We start from the raw sequence: 23,521 nt of genomic DNA on the forward strand, positions 1-23,521 counted from the left end.
TCAGATTCTGTGTCTCCCTCTCTCTCTGACCCTCCCCCGTTCATGCTCTGTCTCTCTCTGTCTCAAAAATAAATAAATGTTAAAAAAGAAACTTAAAAAAATTTTTTTTCTTATATTTGAAAATTTTGAGGATTCAAATGTTGGGGAAAATACAGCCAGCCATTGGTATTATGTTAATATACTGTCTTCTTTGCGCCTTCTGGATTTTCGTTCTTCTAGGAACATACATACACACACACATATACACACATATATATTTTTTAAGACAGAGAGAGTCTGTGCACACGCACACACACACATACCACGTGTAAGTGGGGGAGGAACAGAGGGAGAGAGAGAGAATCTTAAGCAGGCTCCATGCTCAGCGTGGAGCTTGACTCAGGGCTCGACCCCACAACCCTGGGATCATGACCTAAATGGTTATCAAGAGTCGGGTGCTCAACTGACTGAGCCACTCCGGCGCCCCTGTGAATTATTTTTATAATCAGAAAAATGGTGAGCTATCATAAGTCACCAGCTTAACCAAGTGATCAAACTGGCTATGCTAAAAACTTCACTAAGTGCTACAAGGAGGACAGAAAAGCCCTCAGATTAAGAGCACCGTTCAGATTATACTGTTTCTATTTTTAAGTTTTAAAAACTTTGCAAACTACCCTAATGGAAATTCCAGTCAGAAGCACTTGTATATTTAAACTTTTGGCTCACTAACACAAACGTGTCATAACGTGTTGAGTACCACTTTTCATAAAGCTGCGAGTATCCAGTATTCGTGCAAAAGCCAAAATGACAGTCACTAAAAATTGTCAATCATTTTAAGGTGGACTCTCGAAGTAATCATGGAAGAAACCCAAGAGAAGCCATTTGGTAACTGTGGAGAGATGCCCGCCCACGAAAGAAGAGAGAGGCCTCCTTGCTCTGGGGCCAGAGTTGAATTACACTCTCGGCCACGTGAGCACAGGAGCAAAAGCTGAGCATGAGGATTAGCACAGCGCGCCCCAGCCAGGCCCTTCACTGGAGGCGGTGTCTGTGCCAAGGTCTCCTTTCATCCCTGAACTGTAACTGAGAAGAAAGGCCCTTTCCAAGTTCTCAGCTGCCAGAAACAGGAGATTCAATACGGATTTACTTAAGGGCCTTTGCCAGCGATCTGTGGGATTCATTCTGTCCTCTCACATAAAACAGCCTCACACGGGCTTCCACGCTAAAACACGGTATGCTTTCAACACGGTGTGCTTTCTCTGTTCGTTTTCTTTTCTTTTCTTTTTTTTTAATGTTTTATTTATTTTTGAGACAGAGAGAGACAGAGCATGAGAGAGAGAGGGAAACACAGAATCCGAAGCAGGCTCCAGGCTCTGAGCTGTCAGCACAGAGCCCGACACGGGGCTCGAGCTCACAAACCGTGAGATCATGACCTGAGCCGAAGTCAGACACTTAACCGACTGAGCCACCCAGGCACCCCTCTCTGTTCGTTTTCTATATTCAAAATTAGTTTCTCTAAGGAAAAGCTCTTCTTTCACTGTGCTTTTGTATATTTGCTTTCTTAGGAGGTCAGAATAAAGATGCTTCCACACGCAAAAATGTATATCCGTTAGGTAAACCACAGGCTTTCCTGAAATTTTTGATCACTGAACCACATTTCCTATTAAATTCTTTAAGAGGAATTAACTATCAAAATAAGATGTTTTAAGAGACATGATGATTCTTGCATTTTATAATGCTGTGACCAAATGAGCTAAAAATATCTTCTTTCCAAGTAAAAATAAAAACTCGGTAGTACTTACAGAAACACAATCTGTCTTAAGGAAAGTGGAATCCACCACATCGTTGTACGTCATAGTCTCCTCCTCGAGATCTGAATATAGTTGGCACATAATAAGCACTTACGGCTATTTGCTGCCTAACTTATTTTGAAAAAGTTCAAATATATAGAAAAATTCTTTGCCTACTTTGTACCTATTTTTAAGAGAAATCTGTAGGTGCACACAGCCATACATGTACCCTATTATTAATAACTCATATTCATGTAATTTGAAATTTCTTAAACACTAAATCATGGAAATTCAGAGCACAGTATCTAAATAAAACCTGCTGTTCAACAAACAAATTAGGGTCATTTATGGTCTCTCTTGACTTACAGAAATTTACAGCTGTATGTATTTTCTCATATTAACATTTCTATTAAACAGTGAAAAGTACTGCTAAGGTTAAAAACCTTTATTTGCTTTCATCTATCATTTAGGAGACTGAAAAGTAAAGCTCTCTTTTTCAAAGAGGGTGGAGCTTATCACTTTACAGTTGAAAATAATGTAAAAATCTGAAACACACCTCATTCACCTCATGAACACATCCTTTGGTTGTTTTTCAATTATGGGCCTTTTCGTATCACTACTGTTATTGTCTTAATCCATAGGCACAGGCACGTATTATTTTGATTAACGTTCTGGAAACAATTTTTAAAAATTAGTTGCCTATATTGAAAGACCAGGAACTCTCACATGAGAATCTAGCTTTCAAGCTTCTCTTGAAACGTCAGAACCACACTGGGTCCTGACTGCCACATGACAGCTAATGGCCAGGCCTGGGCAGGCACCGCCTCCTGACCAGGGCAGGCTCCCCCACATTGTTAGAGCTACATCTACTGTCAACTGCTTGTCCACTTCCCTACGAGCTTATGACCTCTGAGGTTCCCTGGTCTGTAGTAGGACTTCCCCACCTTTCACCTACCATGTTAAACTGATTAAAAATATTCTTAAGATACTGTGATATAGATTTTGTGATCAATGTTTGGGATTTAAAGAGAATCATGTCATTTCTCTAATAAATTCTGTGATACCGTATATCCCCACCTTCCATTCCCAACTGTTCAGGTTGGGGCCAAAAAATAAAGATGAAAATACAAGACAGTCACACAGAGCCTTCACGTTTTTCTCCACTCTGAATAAAGTCAAACACTTACGACCTAAAGAAAAAAAAAAAAGGTTGACAAAATAGTATTTTAAATTATTCCCAAGTAGGTATAGGCTTTTTAAAAATTGTTTCCAAAATGTTAACAAGAGACATGAAATACTACTTCCCTGGTAGAGACGGTTCTGAGATTCCATATGGAGACTTCCAGTTGCTATGACACATATATTAGAGAGTACAACCATTGTTTTGCAGGGACAGGGAACACACAGTACAAGAAGTGGGATAAGAGGATATGGATTTTTTTTTTTTCCATTTTAGAGCAAGTACATGAGGAGGGGAGAAGGGCAGAGGAAGAGAGAGAATCTTTTTTTTTTTTTTTTTTTTAGTGTTTATTTAGTTATCTTGAGAGAGAGAGAGAGACAGTGAGCAGGGGCAGGCAGAGAGAGGGAGACAGAGGATCCCAAGCAGGCTCCTTGCTGTCAGCACAGAACCCAATGCAGGGCTCAAACTCATAAATTGTGAGATCATGACCTGAGCAGAAATCAAGAGTCTGACACTCAGATGAGCCACCCAGGCGCCCCAAGAAAGAGAGAGAATCTTAAGCAGACTCCACACTCAGTGCGGAACCCTATGTGAGGCTCAGTCTCACAGTGGTGAAATCGTGATCTGAGCCAAAATCAAGAGTCAAATGCTTACTTGACTGAACTACCCAGGCACCCTGAGATGATATAGATTTTTCTTTCTTTTTTTAATGCTTTATTTTTGAGAGAGAGACAGTACGTGGGGGGGGCGGGGCGGGCGGGGGGGGCAGAGAGAGAGGGGGACGGAGGATCTGAAGTGGGCTCCGTGCTGACAGCAGTGAGCCCGATACAGGGCTCAAACTCACAAACCCTGAGATTATAACCTGAGCCCAAGTCAGACACCCAACCGACTGAGCCACCCAGTCACCCCGATACAGATTTTTGAAAGGATACAAGAGATTTTGATGGGATGATGTAAGATCAGTAAGGCTAGAGATAACCAGAGAGCACCTGGGCACTCCTGAGACGACCATGATCCTTGATACTATGTTACGGCACCTGGCTGCTCAAAAAAAACTTTCCTAAATGAAGGTGAATTAAGTCAAACATGTGGTGAAAGTTTTACTTTTTGTACAGTGTATTAAAAACTTACGAAAGGACAGCAAGAGGTACAGGGAAGTAGAAGACATCACTAACTAATCTACAGAAATTTCCAAGATGGCGAGTTTATACCGCAAAGCAACAGGTGGTAAGAGCCAGAGGAGTAGCAGGGAAGTGTGATATTAGGACTCAAGTGAGGAAGTGAGAGAACAAACTACATTTTTTTTAAAAGCTGTGTCTATGTCACAGATCAATTATCAGGCTGCCTACAAATACTTTATAGTTGGTGTGCTGGAAATGGTGCTGAGGATATGGGCCCTGTCCAGACGCGAAGCAGCAGATAAAAGGAGCTGGAATCTGGCCACCTATTGTCAAGTGTCATCACTGACTACGTTTCTCTAGAGGCAGAAGGTACCCATCTCTGTCATCCTTGAAGAGGAGGCAGTTGAAAGTATGCACGTATTTTTCTCCCGATTCTGTTTTCAGATGTTCTTTACCTTTGTGATAACGCTCTTGGTTCGCCTGAGGTGAGAACGGGGGATATAACGAACAGAAGACAGAACAGTTTCAGATCCAGTTTCTCTCTTTTCTCCCTGTCAGCCAAAAGTTTTACCTTTCCTTTTGAATTAGCAAGAAAGAATAGCTCTGAAAACTACACAAAGAGGTGCTTTTCTTTTCATTACAGAGGGTGTCACATGGCTGGCTCACACAAGCCTTTGCTGCCCTGGGCTAGAGATGCACTGTTTCCAAGGCCCCTGCTTGGCCCTGGGAGAAAGCCTCATCCTTCTCGCCCTTTGACGGGTCACTGTAATAGGATTCTGACTATAAGCAGCTAAAAAATGGATGCCAGTTTCTAAAAGGGAATATTTTAGCCCGTTAGATGTGACTGCTAATGTTTCAAGTGCTACAGATTTATCGGTTTCTGAAATTCAGCCAATATGCTGAAATTTTTAAGCCGGGTTAAACAAACCTTCTGAACAGGTTGAGTCTAATGGTACGTTGGCCCGGCAACGCCATGGCAGACTTAATAATTTCACTCCATTCATGTTTATATAGAAAATTCTTCCACTAATAACATATATGTATGTTCCATGGAAAAAACTTGATAATCTATGAGCTAACCCAGAGAACCACCATGAGCATTTTGGTAGAGCTTCTTTCAAGGAGCATAGAATTAGAGGAGCATGCGTGCTGAGACTAGATGCTCTGGACTGTAAGACTGGTAAGGCTGGAGATAACCAGAGAGCACCTGTGCACTCCTGAGACAACCATGATCCTTGATATCAGGGTGTTATCGCACCTGGTTGTACCTTGAGCACACTTAGCTGGGCACAATTTGTTTGGACAAAATACTTAATCTCACTGAACCTGTTTTTTCTCACCTGTAAAACGTAGACAGTAACAGCCCCCAGCTCAGAGAGTCCGGAGAGAATTCGATGAGGCAACATTTGCAAAATGCTTAGAACAGAGCTTGGCACGTAGTGTGCAACCAGTGTTATTCATTTTTTCCACACGAATAGATACACACATTTCTTTTCCACTGAATGGTTTTATGTCACAAATCCTGTTTCTGAGTCTGCTTTGACCACTTAGGAATGTGTCACAAACATTTTCCTGTGTTAGTAAATATTTTTTTTTACTACATACACGGGATCCTCCCGGCAAAGCTGCTGCAGGTGTTCTGAAGCACCAGCCGCCATGCTTTTATAGCACATGATCTGGACACTCTGAGCGCAGCGAGAAATAAGAAATCAGCAACTGATGCAAAGTTGAGGCAAACGTCTTCAAAATAGCCAGAAGCCGATGATGTCACCCGGCAGCTGTGCCCACAGGTCACCTCTGCCGGGAAGGCTGAGTGTGGTGCACATAGGAGGGAAAACACAGAAGGTGGTAAGCAGAAGCCAGGACACTGAGAGAGATTAGAAAGGCATCATCCCCGTGGAAGACGGGGGCTGGGCCACAGGTGCAGCGACCAGGCTCCTTGAGCTACACTGCACTCCCACCGTCACGCCACCCACCGTGAGCGAGGCCCTCCTGTGCGCTGTGACCCAAGTTTCCAGTTCTGCACAGCCTGTAGGCACAGTTCTGAGACACCTGTAGGCATGTTTGCTCCTGGCAACCCAAAAAGGGCCTACCTCATATTTATGTGGCTGCTCTAGGGGTCACGTCAACAAAGGAAACATTTATTTTGTGAAGCACTTGCTATGTGTTAATAAGCACTGCAGATGGAACAGTGAGCAAAAGAGAATAGCGTCTGACTACAGAGAATGTGAAGTCTAGCACAGGACACAATTAAGCAAGCAGTACCAATGATAAGCACTACAACGCTAGGAAGCACAGACTGCAATGGAAACACAGCAAGAAGACTGAGTCTGCAGGGAGGAATCACAAAGGCTTGATGGAGGAAGGAGCCTGCGGGCTGAAGGACAAAGTTAGCCACGTGTGCCGGATACTGCAAAGTGGTCACTCAACACCCATTCCCACCCAACGTGGACTCCACGACACCAGGCTTTTGAAGCTACCCTCTTTTTTTTTTTTTTAATTTTTTTTTAACGTTTATTTATTTTTGAGACAGAGAGAGACAGAGCATGAATGGGGGAGGGTCACAGAGAGAGGGAGACACAGAATCTGAAACAGGCTCCAGGCTCTGAGCTGTCAGCACAGAGCCCGACGCGGGGCTTGAACCCACGGACCGTGAGATCATGACCTGAGCCGAAGTCGGACGCTTAACCGACCGAGCCACCCAGGCGCCCCGAAGCTACCCTCTTTTTTTTTTTTTTTTAAGTTTATTTATTTATAAATAGAGAGAGAGGGAGAGGGAGAGGGAGAGGGAGAGGGAGAGGGAGAGGGAGAGGGAGAGGGAGAGGGAGAGGGAGAGGGAGAGGGAAAGCAAACATAAGCAGGGATGGGGAGGGAGAGAAGGGGAGATAGAGAATCCCAAGCAGATTCCTCCATACCACCAGCGCAGAGCTCAACGTGGGACTCAAATCCATGAACTGCGAGATCATGCCTAAGCCAAAACTAAGAGTCCAATGCTTAACCAACGGAGCCACCAAGGCACCCCACAGTTATACCTTGACAGAACAACAGTGGTCTGGATCAGCATTTCCTACCAGGCCACCAAAGAGTCTTGGTCTCGCTTAACAGGAAGGGCCTGGTTTCTTTGGTGGGTAAACATCTTTCTTTCTTTTTCTTTTTCTTAATGTTTATTTATTTTTGAGAGAGAGTGAGCGAGCACAAGCAGCGGAGGGGGAGAGAGAGAGAGAATCCCAAGCAGGCTCTGCAGCAGGGCCTGATCTCATGAATTGTTGAGATCATGACCTGAGCAGAAATCAACAGTCAATTAACCAACTGAACCACCCTATCCGGGTGCAATGCTGAAAATATTTAGAATGAAATAAAGAAATGTTTAAGGGAAAGGCTCCTGGGTGGCTCAGTCAGTTAAGCCTCCAACTTTGGTTCAGGTCATGATCTCACGGTTCGTGGGTTTGAGCCCCACGTCCGGCTCTGTGCTGACAGCTCAGAACCTGGAGCCTCCTTCGGATTCTGTGTCTCCCTCTCTCCCTGTCCCTCCCCTGCTTATGCTGTCTGTCTCTCTCTCTCTTTCTCTCTCTCTCAAAAGTAAACGTTAAAAAAATTTTTTTAATTAAAAAAATGTTTAAGGGAATCAAAACCATATATTTCTTTTTTTTTATTTAAAAAAAAATTTTTTTTAACATTTATTTATTTTTGAGAGAGCTTGAACTCAACGAATCGCGAGATCATGACCTAGGCCAAAGTCGGATGCTTAACTGACTGAGCCACCCAGGCACCTCAAAACCATAATATATTTCTATGTTAAGAAGATGACCAGGGAGGGGCGCCTGGGTGGCGCAGTCGGTTAAGCGTCCGACTTCAGCCAGGTCACGATCTCGCGGTCCGCGAGTTCGAGCCCCGCGTCGGGCTCTGGGCTGATGGCTCGGAGCATGGAGCTTGTTTCCGATTCTGTGTCTCCCTCTCTCTCTGCCCCTCCCCCGTTCATGCTCTGTCTCTCTCTGTCCCAAAAATAAATAAAAAGTTGAAAAAAAAAATTTTTATAAAAGAAGATGACCAGGGAATCTTGATTTCAGGTCAGATGATGATCTTATGGTTCATGGGATCAAGCCTTCGTCGGACGCTGGGATTAGAGGGCGGAGATTGGGATTCTCTCTCTCTCAAAATAAATAAACTTAAGAAAACAAAAAACAAAAAACAAAGGAAACCAGGCATATTTTATGATTTTGTAATATGTAAAAGAATCTGGCCTAGGGCGCCTGGTTGGCTCAGTCATAGAGCATGCGACTCTCGATCTTGTGGTTGTAAGTTTGAGCCCCAGTTGGGCATAGAGATTATAAAAAAAAAAAAAAAAAACTTGGCCTATTAGATTGTAACCACAGTTTTGAAAGTATAATTGAATAATTTCTTTCTGACTTGTGTTTAAACTTCTTAGTAAGTTTACATATATTATGGGAATATTTAAAGAATTTAAGACTCACCTAGTTTGTAAGTTTAATGTATGAGATTCACAGGACTTCAGTTGAAGAGCTTCATCAGGGCTTTATTTTATTTTTTAATTTTTTAATGTTTATTTATTTTTGAGAGAGACAGAGTGTGACAAGGGGAGGGGCAGAGAGAGAGGGAGACAAAGAATCCGAAATAGGCTCCAGGTTCTGAGCTGTCAGCACAGAACCCAACATGGGCCTTGAACTCACGAACTGTGAGATCATGACCTGAGCTGAAGTTGGATGCCCAACTGACTGAGCCACCCAGGCACCCCAGGGTTTTATTTTTTTAAATCAGATAACTGAAGTTCTTTAGAAAGCAATAAAATACATTTACCTGTATAAAACCAATTTGAAACATCTGAAGGTCTTCAATTAACTGGTCTAAATATTATCTAAAAGTGACTAGTAAAATCTTCTATGTTTATCTAGAGAACAGAGCTGTGAGCATTATGAAAAAAAAAAACGTTTTTGAATGTGTACTTTTACAAAAGTCATAACATTTTGAAACCTAAATAAACTCCCTGAATAGCGATTTCTGCTTACAAAAGCTACCTTTCAAGGGCAATTAAAAAAAAAAAAAATCTATCTATATCCTCTCTGATTCCAAGTCTTGTACTCTGTTGACGGATGTGGAATTGGAAAAACCATCCCTTCTATTTTGATAGAAGCCACTGAAATGTTTGTTTTCGTAATGACATATTTCACTAATGTTTACTGTCTGTGCAAACATTTGATTTATTCAGTACCGTATTCTAAAGTTGCAAGCAGTTCCCATTCTTTATCTCTCAATAATGCTAGAATAAAGTATATAGTGTGGCAGGACTCTCCTTTGACGGGAGGGGGAAAATCTGCTCAGAGTCAAGCAGGGCTTAATTTCAAGCTCAGGACCCCATCCGGACAGGAGGGAGGGGGATTCTGAACATATGAGGACATGATTCATTTCGGTGCTGCGCCACTACCTTCTCAAATCACAAGCATTCTGCCTCCTCCTTCACCACAGCCTCCCTCTCACCAACTCAGGCGCGTGGGATGGCATTTTCCAGGAAACAAAGGTGAGTGGGGTGCCCTACACCCTTTCTTGCCCCTCACTGCATTTCTCCTAGTTCTCTCCATCTTCGCTGCATGTGTATAGTCAGGGATGACTCAACTGTAACTCTCAAAATCAAACAACAGTAACAGCAATATAAGTTCTCCAGAGACAGACGCCAATCCCAACGTGCTCCACAATGGTACAGCTGTCAGATTCCCCCCATGACTCCTAAAACCAAGTAGCAAGTTTTGCAAAGTTTCTGAACCTTTTCCTTTCTCTCTGTTCTAGAACCCTCTATTTCAGGCCTTCCAACCACCTTTCTTAATCCACAACTGCCACAGAAGCTTTCAAACATCACTTTTGCTTTACGTGTCTTAGAACCTACAGGAGCCAAGTGGATCTGAATTAAGAGTGTGCAGCTTAGGTCCACCAACTGGTCCAGCCACTTAGCCTCTGAGATCTTCCAAGGACCAGGCAAAGATGTGCAGCCCTGCAGCATGGGAGGGCAGAGTACAGAATCACATCTGCCCCTCCAGGCCACCCTGCCCCTGTGCATTCCCCATTATCCCAGGTCTGATAAGAAAGGGGGACTCTTCAGGACTTTTACTGTTCCATCCATTACTCCATCTGTCATGGAAGCATGTATTCATTACTTTCCATTTACCTACCTGTGTACGAGGCACAGGAAGGGAGGATTTAAACTTTAAAACATACTCTTTGCTCCCAGAGATTATAGTCTAGTTATGGACACCAGATATATGATAGAAGGAGAGGCACACGAGCCAACACAAGTCTGCAGGAGTTTCAGAGCAAGCAAAGAACTCCTTGAGTATTCCAAGAGTAAGTCAGTCTCAGAGGACTTCAGCAAGGGCTGAACACCGAAGAACTGTAGGAGTTAGACTCATTCTTAGTGCGATTTTATACGTCCTTAGAATCAGTTTTAAATTCCCTCTGGAACAAAGAAATAGATCTAAAAAGCACCAACTATGTGGCGAGGGCAAGTAAATGAGGGTGATAAAACACACCACCAAGTTAGGAATCTTAAGTGAAATCATGTAAGCAGAGCACAGCAGGCTATGGAGGAATGTTAGTCAGTTTCTTCCTCCTGGCTTTGAACTGCAATCTCTGTCTTAGTTTCCTCAAAGTAAGGGAACTAGGGGTCCAAGACTTTACTTCTTCCGACTACTTATTCTAGAGTATCTAGTAAGATATACTGGGCATAGCCCAGGAATTCAGTACATATATGCTGAATGTCATGTGACTAAATAACAAAGAAGATGCTATTATCTAATGGCACCATTAATAACATCTTCTGGCTGACAGAACTGCTGCGTTAACCACTGTTCTAAGGCCAGGACTCAGGAAGCATAGGAAAATAAGGGCCACCACCTCCTCATCTAAAGGTTAATGAGAATGAGCCATTTATATCAATACTGCCTGTTCCTCTGATTTCTTAGGGCTGATGAACTATTTGTTCTTGATCTTCTGCCACAGGTGACAGAGGCAATGCTGAAAGAGCTCCATGGGAAATCACAAAAACTGTCTGGAATAGTTAGATACAGTCACTACTATGAGCCCTCTCCCTGCACAGAGTGCCTGACAAACATGACCACGTCACAACCCGATCACCCCTGTCATCAAGGAAGCACAGGGTAACTGTTAAATGCCTTCCTTCTGGGATCAGGAGCATGTCTAGTCAGTGGGTGGTGATAAAGAACTACACAGACGTGAAAGATGCAGGATTACAAGGTACTGCCGTGCCCTTTGTTCTCAACGCTCACCTCCTCACAGACTTCACGGACTGCCGCCACACTCGGCTCCTCCTCGGGCTCCATGCCTCCCCCAGGGACAATCCATCGGTCTGGATGGCGACTACTGCTCACGAGTAGCACCTGAAAGTCACAGAGGTTACATGGGCAGTTAAAAACACAAAAAAGACACGTTTTTATAAACTCAGACTCTTAAACACCACCAAAGTCTAAGTACCTAAGCCTATTTTTTGTTTAGATCTCTCCAGGTCACTTCTGGTAAGGTAGCTTTTATTTCTATTGGAAAAAGCAGACAATCCGCCTTGTAAAAGCCGAAGGACATGTGAACCAGTGGCCATTACCTCTACCTTCCCCTCAGGCCTATCTATCCTCTTCTTAGCTCCTTTCTCTAAAGCCCTTTGAACACAGAGCTGACAAGGACTGGGGGCGGGGAGGGGGGGTGGAAAGTCACTGATGAGCCTGTGAACGCTGTGAAGGGCTGGCCAGAAGGAAAGCAGTCCTTAGCCCTGGTTGGCACCGCAGTCCCAACACTTTCCCTCCCAGGTCCTCACTCCCGTGTGTCCCAGCTCCTGGCCCATCACCACCCCAAGCTCTAAGTGTGTCCTGAGAACCCAACTCCCTCATTTACAGGTCAAGTTGAAAAACCTCATCATGCTTGCAACTGAGAGAAAACTGGGTATTTTTTACGAAAAAATTTTAAGAAATGAGAAAAACAACCAAACACACACACAAAATACGGATACAGGCTACAGTATTATTAATTCAAAATTAACTGCATTCTAATCACGGCTGAAATAAAATCTAGGATTTCCCCAGCTCCTTTTCCTTATCCTTCTCCAGGACAGGAGCTAAACAGTTAGCTGGACTCCTCCTTTGGAGGTAGAACTCGGTTGGCATTACTTCTAAAACTAAAGGAATCCTCTATTGCTCCCTAAACCATCACTTTCTGATGATGTCTTTTGAGTGTCCAGCCCTAATCCCAACACACTCCCCCTTGAACTTCACTTCCACTCTGCAGTCATTCTTGTTGCCTGAAAGCAAACGCTGTGTCCTCTGGAGCCCTTACAGATTCCACCTCTGACTTCCGGTGACCTACCTTTTAGTCATCTCCCCTTTCTCCTTTGACGTTTCTGCAACTACCTGGGCCCCTGGAAATGCTACCTTTTTCTTCATCCTTAATCCCTTTTCTGCATGTCATGATACAGTCCCCTGGTGCTCCTCTATAAAATCTGTGATCTGCTGACTCAGAGGGGGTCTGGAGTTAAAAAGAAAATCCATGAATCCATACATAGTCACCAAAATATAGACCATGGGTGGAGAAAATAATGCCTTTAAATTTACAAGTACTATTTCATTTGTTAAGTGTACTTAGGTTCTGCTTTGCATAATGCAGAGTAATTTAAGATAATATGAAACCCACAGTTTTTGGGTGATGTGTATAAATGTATAATCTAAGGGAGGTTAAAGTAAAATGTGGAGGTTCTATGAAATTTTGTGGGTGTTTGTTAAATGTTTATTTTTGAGAGAGAGAGAGGGCACAAGCCAGGGAGGGGAGGACAGAGGATCCGAAGTGGGTTCAGTAGAGTGCCCAACATGGGGCTCAGATTCATGAACCACAAGATCATGACCTGAGCCGAAGTTGGACACTTAACCAACTAAGCCACCCAGGCACCCGCCCCCGAAATTTTGTTTTTAAAATAAGAGTCCTCATTGTACACCCACCAGCAATAAATCTGAGATGCCTGGCTGGCTCAGTGGGTAGAATGTGTGACTCTTGACCCTGGGGTCATGTGTTTGAGCCTCACACTGGGGATGGAGTTTACTTAAAAAAATAATTAAAAAAATAAAAAATAAATAAAATAGCAATAAATCTTCATGACATTGAATTTGGCAAGATATGCCAATTCACATGACACACCAAGAGTATGAACAACAACTAAAACTAGGTAAGTTGGACTTCATCAAAATTAGAATCTTCTGTGCATCAAAGGTCATTATCAAGAATGTGAAAAAACGACTTACAGAACGGGAGGAAATATTTGCAAATCATCTATCTGATCAGGGTCTGGTATCCAAAATATAAATACATAAAAATATAAAAACTCTTACAACAATAACAAAAAGACATTTCTCCAAAGAAGCAGCATTTCTCCAAAGAAGATCTACAAATAGCCATGAAGCGCACGAAAAGATGCTCAACACCATTAGTCACTAGGAAAGTGCAAAGTAAAACTACCATGAGATGCCACTTCACACCCACAAGAATGGCTATAATTTTTAAAAATAACAAGAACTGGCAAAGATGTAGAAAAATCGGAACCCTCAAACATTGGGTAAGAATGTAAAATAGTTCAGGCACTGTGGAAAGTTTGGTGGTTCCTGAAAAGTTAAATAAAAAATTACCACGTGACTTAGCAATTCTACTCCTAGGTATACACCCAAAAGAACTGAAAACAGGCACTCAAATACTTACACACAAATATTCACAGCAGCATTATTTACTCTAGCCAAAAAGTAGAAACAACTTAAATGCCGATCAGTGAGTGGATAACAAAATGTGGCATTCACACACATAGGAATATTATTCTGCCATTAAAAAAGAATGAAGTACTGTGTGGATGAACTTTCAAAATATCAGGCGAAGTAAAAGCCAGGCTCAAAAGTCACATACTGTAAGATTCCGCTGATGTGAAATATACAGAATAGGTAAATCAAGAGAGAGGAGAGAAAGCAAACTGGTGGTTGCCAGGGACTGGGGGAAGGGAAGAATGGAGAGCAGGATTTTATTTTGGGGTGACCACAGTATTTTGAAACTATACAAAGGTTGCTAAATGCCACTGAATTAGTGGTACCAAATGCCACTGACTCGTTCACTTTTAAATGGTTAATGTCATGTTATGTGAGCTTCATCTCAAAAAAATAAAACTGGTTTTAAGATCACAGTAACTTTTCAAAAGCTAAATTTAGGAGTCAGTGCCACTACTTTTTTCCTCAGAGTCTATATTCCAGGGGAGTAGCCTTCCAAGAAGTGATCCTTAGTTTTACATCATATTAAATTATAAAGCTGAAATAATACACTATTTCCATAAAAGAAAAGGGCAAGGGTGCTTGGGTAGCTCAATTTGTTAGCCATCCGATTCTTGGTTTTGGCTGAGGTCATGATCTCACGTGTGTGGGTTCGAGCCCTGCATCCGGCTCTGTGCTGACAGTGGGAACCCTGCTTGGGATTCTTTCTTTCTCTCCCTCTCTCTCTTTCTCTCTCCCTCTCTCTCTCTGTCCCTCCCCCACTCGTGTTCTCTCTTCTCTTGATCTCTCAAGAAAAAAAAAAAAGGGGGCAGGGAATCACTGCCACACTCCTCCCATCTTGTGATAATTGTGGCAAATCTTGTATTTTTAAAAATTCCTTCTCAAAATAAAAATAAGCCCAAATGCAATCATGTTTGTTAAGTTAAAAGTTTTTTTTTATAATGTTTTTTTTAAAATTTTTTTTTTAACGTTTATTTATTTTTGAGACAGAGAGAAACAGAGCATGAACGGAGGAGGGTCAGAGAGAGGGAGACACAGAATCTGAAACAGGCTCCAGGCTCTGAGCTGTCAGCACAGAGCCCGACGCGGGGCTCGAACTCACGGACCGTGAGATCATGACCTGAGCTGAAGTTGGCCGCTTAACCGACTGAGCCACCCAGGCGCCCCAAAAAGTTTTTTTTAAAAAGTCCTCCCGAGACTCTCTGGATATTGGCATTTAAATCATACCAATCCAACCTGCAAGGAAAACTCAAGAAAGGGTAGAAAATGGGTTAATCTTTCAAGGATTTATTATATAAAGAACATGTAGTCTTTCTTCCTAGAATTCTCCCACTTGTTGGCAGTGTTACGTAGCCATTCTGAACCTAAGCATTTGCTTAAAAGGCTGACTAGGGCCATTCAATTAGGTTATAGTCCAAATGAAAGAACTTCATGGGGACAATACTAAAGCTAAAGCAAAAGAAACCTCTAACATAAAGTATAATTTCATTTCTAAATTTCAATCAATGTGAAATATTAATTAGTAAATCTTGCAAGTGTCACTACTACTTTGCACATTCAAAGCAGGCCTACATGAGGTCAGACTATGTATAATACAGACATTGGGAAAAATAAGCCTCATTACTTTGTAGTCACACTTCAAAGCAAACACCATTACCAGTAAACAGTTCTCCTAAGTTTCCTTGACAACCCATTGAAAAACAAAACATCTTTCCTTTAGCCAGAGGCTTTACTCCTTCCTATCTTATAAAACACTAAGTGGTGTTTCTGGTCAGTAAATTTTGATTCTGAAGCTTGATTTTTAAATATAAAATTATCAGAAAAGAAATCAAATGGCAAAGTTCCTAAATCTGAAAACAACATACTAAGGAAAACAACCACAGAATTTGTTATTTATTCAACAAACATTCATTCAGCATTGTTATAAACTAGGAATGGCGGTTGCAAAGATGAAAACCCCTGCAATTTTAAGGCAGATCAAAGTAGGGGACTGGACAACCAGGTATTAATTAGACCCTTCATGAAACTCTTATCACCAAGACAGGTGATATCAGTGCAGAGATGGCTAAATGTGCCCACAGAACACACCCACCCACATATGAACATGATGCAGCTAGCCCTACAGAGCAGGGAGAAATCAACAGTGGGGCTGGGACAAGTTGCTATCCATATGGACACAGAGGAAAATCATTATATTGATTAGGGACACAGGTATACAATGAAAGACTAAAGAAATCTGTGGGAATAATAAACCTAACAGGGGAAGATTTCTATAATGGACTTAAGCTTGGAACAGTAATGTTTTATTTTTTAAGGTTTCTTAAATTGCTTTAATAATGCTTAATCCAGGGACACCTGGGTGGCTCAGTCCATTAAGTGTCCCAACTCTTGGTTTCAACTTGGGTCATGATTTCACAGCTTCGTGGGTCGGAGCCCCACGTTGAGCTCTGCACTGGCAGCTTGGGGCCTGCTTGGGGATATTGTGTGTGTGTGTGTGTGTGTGTGTGTGTGTGTGTGTGTGTGTCTCTCTCTCTCTCTCTCTCTCTCTCTCTCTCTTTCTGCCCCCTCCCCAACAGCTTGGGATATAGTGTGTGTGTGTGTGTGTGTGTGTGTGTGTCTCTCTCTCTCTCTCTCTTTCTGCCCCCTCCCCAACAGTACTGTCTCCGTCTCTCTCAAAATAAATAAATAAACTTTAAAAAAGTAATGCTTAATACAACTTCTCAAAAGAATATAAAAGAAAGCCCCTTACCCAGGAAAGGAGTATCTAGTGGAGAGAGGGAAGAAAAAATAAGAAAGAAAAAAAGAGTAGTAATACAGGGTGAGGAGTGCTTTGGTTGAGGTATGCACAGGATACCCCAAAGACACTGAAAAGAAACACCTAATCTAGGCTGGGGGGAGGACAGTAGAGAGATGGCAAGGGAAGGCTTCTTAAAAGAAGTGACCTGAGTTAAATTCAAGCTCAAGAAGGACATTGATTCAACAAAAATCAGAAGCCTACTGTGTGCCCACATGTTTAGGACACAAAAGCAAGATAGATACAATCCCAGCTCTTGAGAAATTTGAAGTCCAGTGGATAGGACAGACCAGAAGTCAGGTAACTATACTTCAGGGCCTGTGGCAGGGACCATCATGCTCACCGGATATTTTATGTTCTTGTCGATGGTATTCCAAGCCCTCCTGCTATTAGGTGGGGCCATCTGACTAGTTCTGGCTAATGAAATGTGAGCAGAAGGGACACATGTCACTTCTGGGCTGAGGCAGGGAGAAGCCCATCCAGCTTCTCTCTTCCTCTGTCCCAGTGCCCAGGAGCACAGTGAGTTCTAGCTGGTGTAGCTTATAAGCCAGGGCCTCTAAATGGAAGGGTTCCTATGTAGAGCAGAGCCTCTGACAACCCAAGACTGAGTGGCATCGTAACAAGGAATACAATTGTGTTGTGTTAAAACAATGAGATTTCAGGGTAAATTTGTTACTGCAGCATAACCTAATCAATCCTGATTAACAGTGTGAGAGGTCAGTGAAATGTCTAAGGATCCGTTCTGTTGACTGCCTGAGACCCAAGCCTTAAGCACAGAGCTTGACCCATATTAGTGGCCAATAAAAGTTTAATGAGCAAATGAAAGAATGGACCAAAGGCTGAATGAACAAACAAGTGCTTGAAAAAAGGAGCACGGAAAGCATCCAGAAGGGGTTACTTAGGGAGGTTGAACAAAAAGGCAAGGGTCTAATTATAAAGAGTTTGGATTGAAACCTAAAGGCAATGGGTAAGTCAGGAAGTTGTTTAAGCAAAGAAATAACACAACCCAATTTGTTTTTGTGTTTAATTTTTAAGAGTTTATTTCAACAAAAACTAATTCCTTCTGGGCAGCGCCAAACCAGAAGTAGCCAGGAGCGTTCCTCCCAATTTGGGTTTTAGAAAGGTCACTCTTACTTGAGCTGGAGGTGGGCAAGCTTGGAAGCAGAATAGGTTTCTGCACTGAATTCAGGCTGAGAAAGGATGAGGACAGACATGGGAGTGGGAAGGGAGTTACAGGTTCTCAGATAAACAGAAAGAAGCATCCAGAGGACCAAGTGATTGATAGCCATGGGCTGGGTCAAAGGAGGAACTGCCCTCCAAGGAAAATGAGAAAAAAGTATCAGTGGAGGAGGGAACCATAGGAAGCTATCCTCTGAACACATGAATCGAGAGTATAATGAGATATCTAATGAGTATTTTCAGTGGACCAGCATATAAATGTGGGACTGGAGCTGAGAAGAGGGAAAAAGAGATTTGGGGGGAAGAATGGTCTTAGACTCTTCCAACCAGGATGAGACTAACACAAGACAGAATATGTATCTTTGCAAAGTTCTAGCTAGAGGAGCTATCCCTGTTCTCCCTACCTGTCCACTACCCTTGGTATCAGATAAGTTTCCATTTCCCTTACCAAGAGCATCATGGAGGTAAATATATTTCAGGTATAATTCTGGAAATATTTTCCTCAAAAAATGAGAATATCTACAGTAACGATCTACATCATGGGAAATTCTGATAGGTAAGCTATAGATCTCGGACATATTACCAACTCTCAGAAAACTACATTCAGTAATATATATAACATGGTCTCATTTCCAACAATGCAATGCCTCCTACATTCAGCAGGCCCCTCAGCATTGCCGTTACTGCCAGAGAGCTGTGTGGATATCCCAGACAATCCAAGGGCTACACACTATGAACTCTGTGATACACCCTGCAAACTGCTTCTACAGACAAACCCTTTCTAATCATTTCTATGCTCCTTCTTAAAAATAAGACCAAAATAGGGGCGCCTGGGTGGCTCAGTCGGTTAAGCATCTGACTTCGGCTCAGGTCATGATCTCATGGTCGTGAGTTCAAGCCTTGCATTGAGCTCTGTGCTCAGCGCAGATCCTCTCTGTCTCCCTCCCTTTGTCCCTCCCTTGCTCGCGTGCTCTCTCTCTTAAAAATAAATGAAACATTAAAAAAGAAGTTGTACTTAAAAAAGAAAAAGAAGGGGCATCTCAGTGGCGCAGTCAGTTAAACGACTGACTCTCGATCTTGGCTCAGGTCATGATCTCGCAGTTCATGAGTTCAAGCCCTGCCTTGGACCGTGTGCTGATGGTGCAGAGCTTGCTTGGGATTCTGTCTCTCCTTCTCTCTGCCCCTCCCCTGCTTGTGCATGTGCGCATGCACTTGCTCTCTCTCTCTCTCTCTCAAAAATTAATAAACTTAAAAAAATTTTTTTTAAATACAAATTAAAAAAAGAAAAATAAGACCGAAATAATAATGAATAATTGTCTGCAGCTGCTTAGATTCCAGAAAACAGAATATTAAAAAAAAATTTTTTAGCATTTATTTATGAGAGAGAGAGACAGAGACTGCCAGTGGGCGAGGGGCAGAGAGAGAGGACAGAAGCAGGCTCCAGGCTCAGAGCTGTCAGCACAGAGACCGTGGCAAGGCTCAAACTCACCAACCACCAGTTCATGACCTAAACCGAATTCAGAAGTTTAACTCACTGAGTTACCCAGGTGCCCTGAAAACAGGATATTTTAAAGAAGAGCCACCACAAGTTCCTGTGCACAGGACCTCATAAAAATATTTAAAAGGTAAGTAAAGATGAGCAAGCAAGATAAATCAATAAATTATCACAGGACCAAGCATTAGTAGTATCAGTTCCTAGAGTTCTGAAGCCATTTTACCCTTCGATTTTTTTTCCTACACAGGAGCTCAAAATACTAACATAAGGAACAAGCAGACATAAACAGTCAGTTTACAAAATGCCTTATAAACATCCCTTCACTTTATCTAGCTAATCAGGCTGTTTATTTAATGAAAGGAAGTTCCCTGTCTAGTACAAAGAACTACCACACTGTGCTGTGAACAGATATTCTGCCAGTTTAACTTTGGAAGTAACAAGGTATTTTAAGAACAATATGAAAAAGTGGTCAGAGACACAAACTATCCTACACAGCATTCTTAAGTATAAGTCCCAGGGTACAGAGTGTAATACTAGACTTCGAAGTCAGATTGCCCCCCGCCCTGCCCGGTCTTCCTCAATTAATGTCCAAATGTTAAGATAACCACATACAGCACTTTATATTGCCTGGTATTCGATGACTGTTTTATTTTTTATTTTTTTTAATAAGCCTAAAGAAACCAATAAACTTGGCTATATTTGCAGGTTATAGGAAAAGACAAAGACTAAAAGTTGCTGGATCACACTATTTCAACATAACTTACTGGAATGTCCCAGGCTATTTCTGTAAACCTTAACCCACTCCCACAGCCCCTGTATATACTAAAAGAAAACAGACCAATCCTGGGGGAAAATAAATAACAACAGCAGGTAGTATTTATTCAGTGCTCATTTTGGGCCAGGTGCTGGCTTTTTACATAATCTATTTTTACTACACTATTCCTAATTTTCAAACAACCATACAAACTGGGTATTATTCAATACTTGCCATTATAAACAATGAGGAAACTAAGCCTGAAGATGATCTGGTGATGTGGCAAAGGGCACATAAAAGATCAGTGCTGAGCCAGGATTCAAAAGTCTCCAGGTCTGACTCTGACCACCGGGCCACTTGCGAGCCTGTCACACCCATGACATATCAAGTCCTACATGAAAAACCCTCTGAAAGCTTAACCACCACTGGATAAAAGGTACAACACGACTTTCTCCAGGCCAGGTAGAAGGAAAAGATGGAGAAGGTAATCTGATACTGAATTCAAAGATTTGGGCCAATTTTCAAAATTCTCTGAGCAGAGACTATTTATTTGCTCATTACATCTTTCCTGGCCAGAGCTGTCTTCTACATAGAGGGGACTGTGAGCTCCTCTAGATTGTGCAACTTCTGTAACCTTCTTTTGTGAAAGTGTTTATTAATAAATATTAAAAATGGCTACTAATTTGCAACATGAGTCTCTTATTTTTCACATTTGTTTAGATACTACCATAGTTTAAGTAATTCCTTACTTAAACATTTATTCCATAAACAACGGTTGGTTCAGTCATTATTTGCTTCTAAGTGAAGTGAGGCATGGAGGAAGGGCAGTGTGTGTGAAGGGAAGGCAGAGATGTGTAAAAATATATAAAGCTTACCCCTGATCTCTCTCATGCAAGGACTGGTACACTGTGGCCCATGGGCCAAATCCATCAGTTTTTGTGTGGCCCATGACCTAAGTAAGAACGGTCTTTACATTTTCAAAAGTTTGAAAAAAATCAAAAGAAGAATATTTGGGAACATGGATTTACATGAAATTCAAGTTACAGTATCCCTAAATAAAGCGTATTGGAACACAGCCATGCTCGTTCATTACCTACAGCCTATGGCTGCTTTCAAGCTACAAGGGTACAGCTGAACAGTTCTGATAAAGAACATGTCCCCACAAAGCCAAAAATATTTTCTATCTGGTCCCTTACAGGAAAAAGTTTGTCAACCTTGGATCTAATGAAGGGCCCAAGTAGCTCCAACATCATGTCAGCAAGGAGTATGAGAGAGGAGAAAAGGCTCTGAGAGGGTCCCAGGACACTTCTCCAGAAGGAACGTGTGAAAGGGGCCTAGAGGAGGGCTTTCCCGAGCTCAGTAAGGAGAGGTGCTCCAGACAGGGGCACTGCAACTGCAAAGGCACCGATGCTCCAACAGTGTATTTTATACAGGGAACACTGAGCAATTCGAGCAGTTTGATAATGGTGTAAGGTGCATGATGGGAAAGAAAAAGAGGGCAACGGAGGAGGCTGATTAATCAGACTGGAAACCAGTCTAAAAAACTCATACAGCAAGCACACCAAAGAGTTACAGCAACAGAAGGCAACTAGGAATCCTCCTTGGTTTTTGAAGAGGAAGATGGCAATTTCATTTCTTTTCGAAGCCTGAATCTGAAGGCTGAATGAGTGATGGGCTGGAGCTGGGGCAGAGGGGTTGGTTAGAGAGGATTAGGGACCTGGATATAATCGGCATCCCTGGAGATGGGGAGCAACCAGTGCGTTACGTCTCATTTAGGGGGCAGCAATGGCAGGGACTGGTAATTAATCAGAAAGGAGGGTGCTGTGAAAGGGATGTAAGGGCGAGGCACCTGGATGGCTCAGTCGGTTAAGCGTCCAACTCTTGATTTCAGCTCAGGTCATGATCCCATGGGTCACAGATTCGAGCCCTGCATCCGGCTCTGCACTGACAGTGAAGGGTCTGCTTGGGATTCTCATTCTCTCTCTCTCTCTCTCTCTCTCTCTCTCTCTGCCCCTTCACTTCCCTCTCTCTAAAAATAAATAAACCTTAAAGATTTTTTTTTTTTTAAAAAAGGGATGTAAGGGCTATGGCTTCCTACTGGGGTTAGCAGATGGACACAGATACCCAGTTTTCAAGAGACAAACAGGAGGGGAGCAGATGGGAAAAAAGAAAAAGGCTGAGGCACCAGCAGGAGAAGTGAAGCTTCCTGCACTCTATGTGATGGGAACTTCACAGCTTCAATTTAAATGTCCATTTGAAAGCATTCACCCCAGAAACAAAGACTGCCTCTGTAACAGTACAATTGGTGGCACTAAGGAGGAGAAAGCATTTTCTTTAAAGGCATTTCTTTAAAACTTCATGTACAGCTTGAATATTTTAGAACAAGCATTTAAGATTTTTATATTTGGCCAAGAAGAATGCCAAGCATTATTCCCTAGGAAATTTCTGAAAGCCAAATAAGAGTGAATGAAATATTTAGAACATTCAAGCTTCTTGAGGTCATTAAAACAAACGAAGCCACAGCAACAACATTCCTGACATCCACAAACTGCATTATTTTCCCACACACGATCTTAGAACTGTGGGAATACACTGTAAAATCACTGTTCATCAATACACTGATTTTGCTGAGCCAAACACAAATGAAGTCTTCTAAAATACAGGTTCATAAAAAAGACGTTGACAGTGGACTCAAAGACAGGTATGTATTGTGTCCCTACAGTAGCCACCAACATATCAATCACGTTTCAATCTAACTTGAGATTATATTAATTACAGAGATGTCAAAGTTTAAAACCACAGTCGTATGCTGTCTACTTTATAGCGAACAGTCAGAGACTTGGCTTACAGGTCTGCCTCACACCAATCAGCCACACAACTGAAAAAAAAAAAAAAAAAAAAAATCCACATACTTCAACTTTCTCAGTTTTATGAGACTGAGCAAATAACCTCAAAACCCCTCCCAGTATTAACATTCTATTGCTCTAAATTTACACACATGTTTGTGCCTGGAATAGTGGTTCCTAATTCTACTCTTTCTTTTATGACCTATTTTTTCAATAGTACACACTGCACTTGTTAAAAAGGTACAAAGGGACATTCCTTGAAAAGTAAGCCTTCTCTCCTACCTCTCTCCCCAGAGGCACTGCTTATGAAGACTTCTTGAGATATTTTAGCATATAGGAGTATAAATAGAAACACATTTATTATTTTCTTTTCTCTCTGTTAAATCAAATAGTAACCCATCAGACACACTGTTCTACCTTATTTTTTAACTTAAATCGCAGAAATCATTTTATCACTAGATAACCACAAAGCCTCTTTTTTCCTTTAAAGACTATGTAATATTTTTAATAAAAAAAATTTTTTTTAACGTTTATTTTTGAGAGACAGAGAGAGATAGAGTGCAAGAGGAGAAGAGCAGAG

The 23,521-nt window shown here is 42.0% G+C and overlaps 1 protein-coding gene across 1 annotated transcript in view; it reads right to left on the reverse strand.

The window, feature by feature from the left end:
• The window catches only part of LOC115513831 (diphosphoinositol polyphosphate phosphohydrolase 1), a 133,632-nt gene that overhangs the window by 56,905 nt on the left and 53,206 nt on the right, over positions 1-23,521 (reverse strand). Inside the window, exon 2 of the mRNA XM_030315290.1 lies at positions 11,360-11,470. Coding sequence (XP_030171150.1) covers positions 11,360-11,470 — 111 coding nt within the window. The remainder of the gene's footprint in view (positions 1-11,359; positions 11,471-23,521) is intronic.

The sequence above is a fragment of the Lynx canadensis genome, chromosome B2, assembly GCF_007474595.2.
Source record: "Lynx canadensis isolate LIC74 chromosome B2, mLynCan4.pri.v2, whole genome shotgun sequence".
Lineage (NCBI taxonomy): Eukaryota > Metazoa > Chordata > Mammalia > Carnivora > Felidae > Lynx > Lynx canadensis.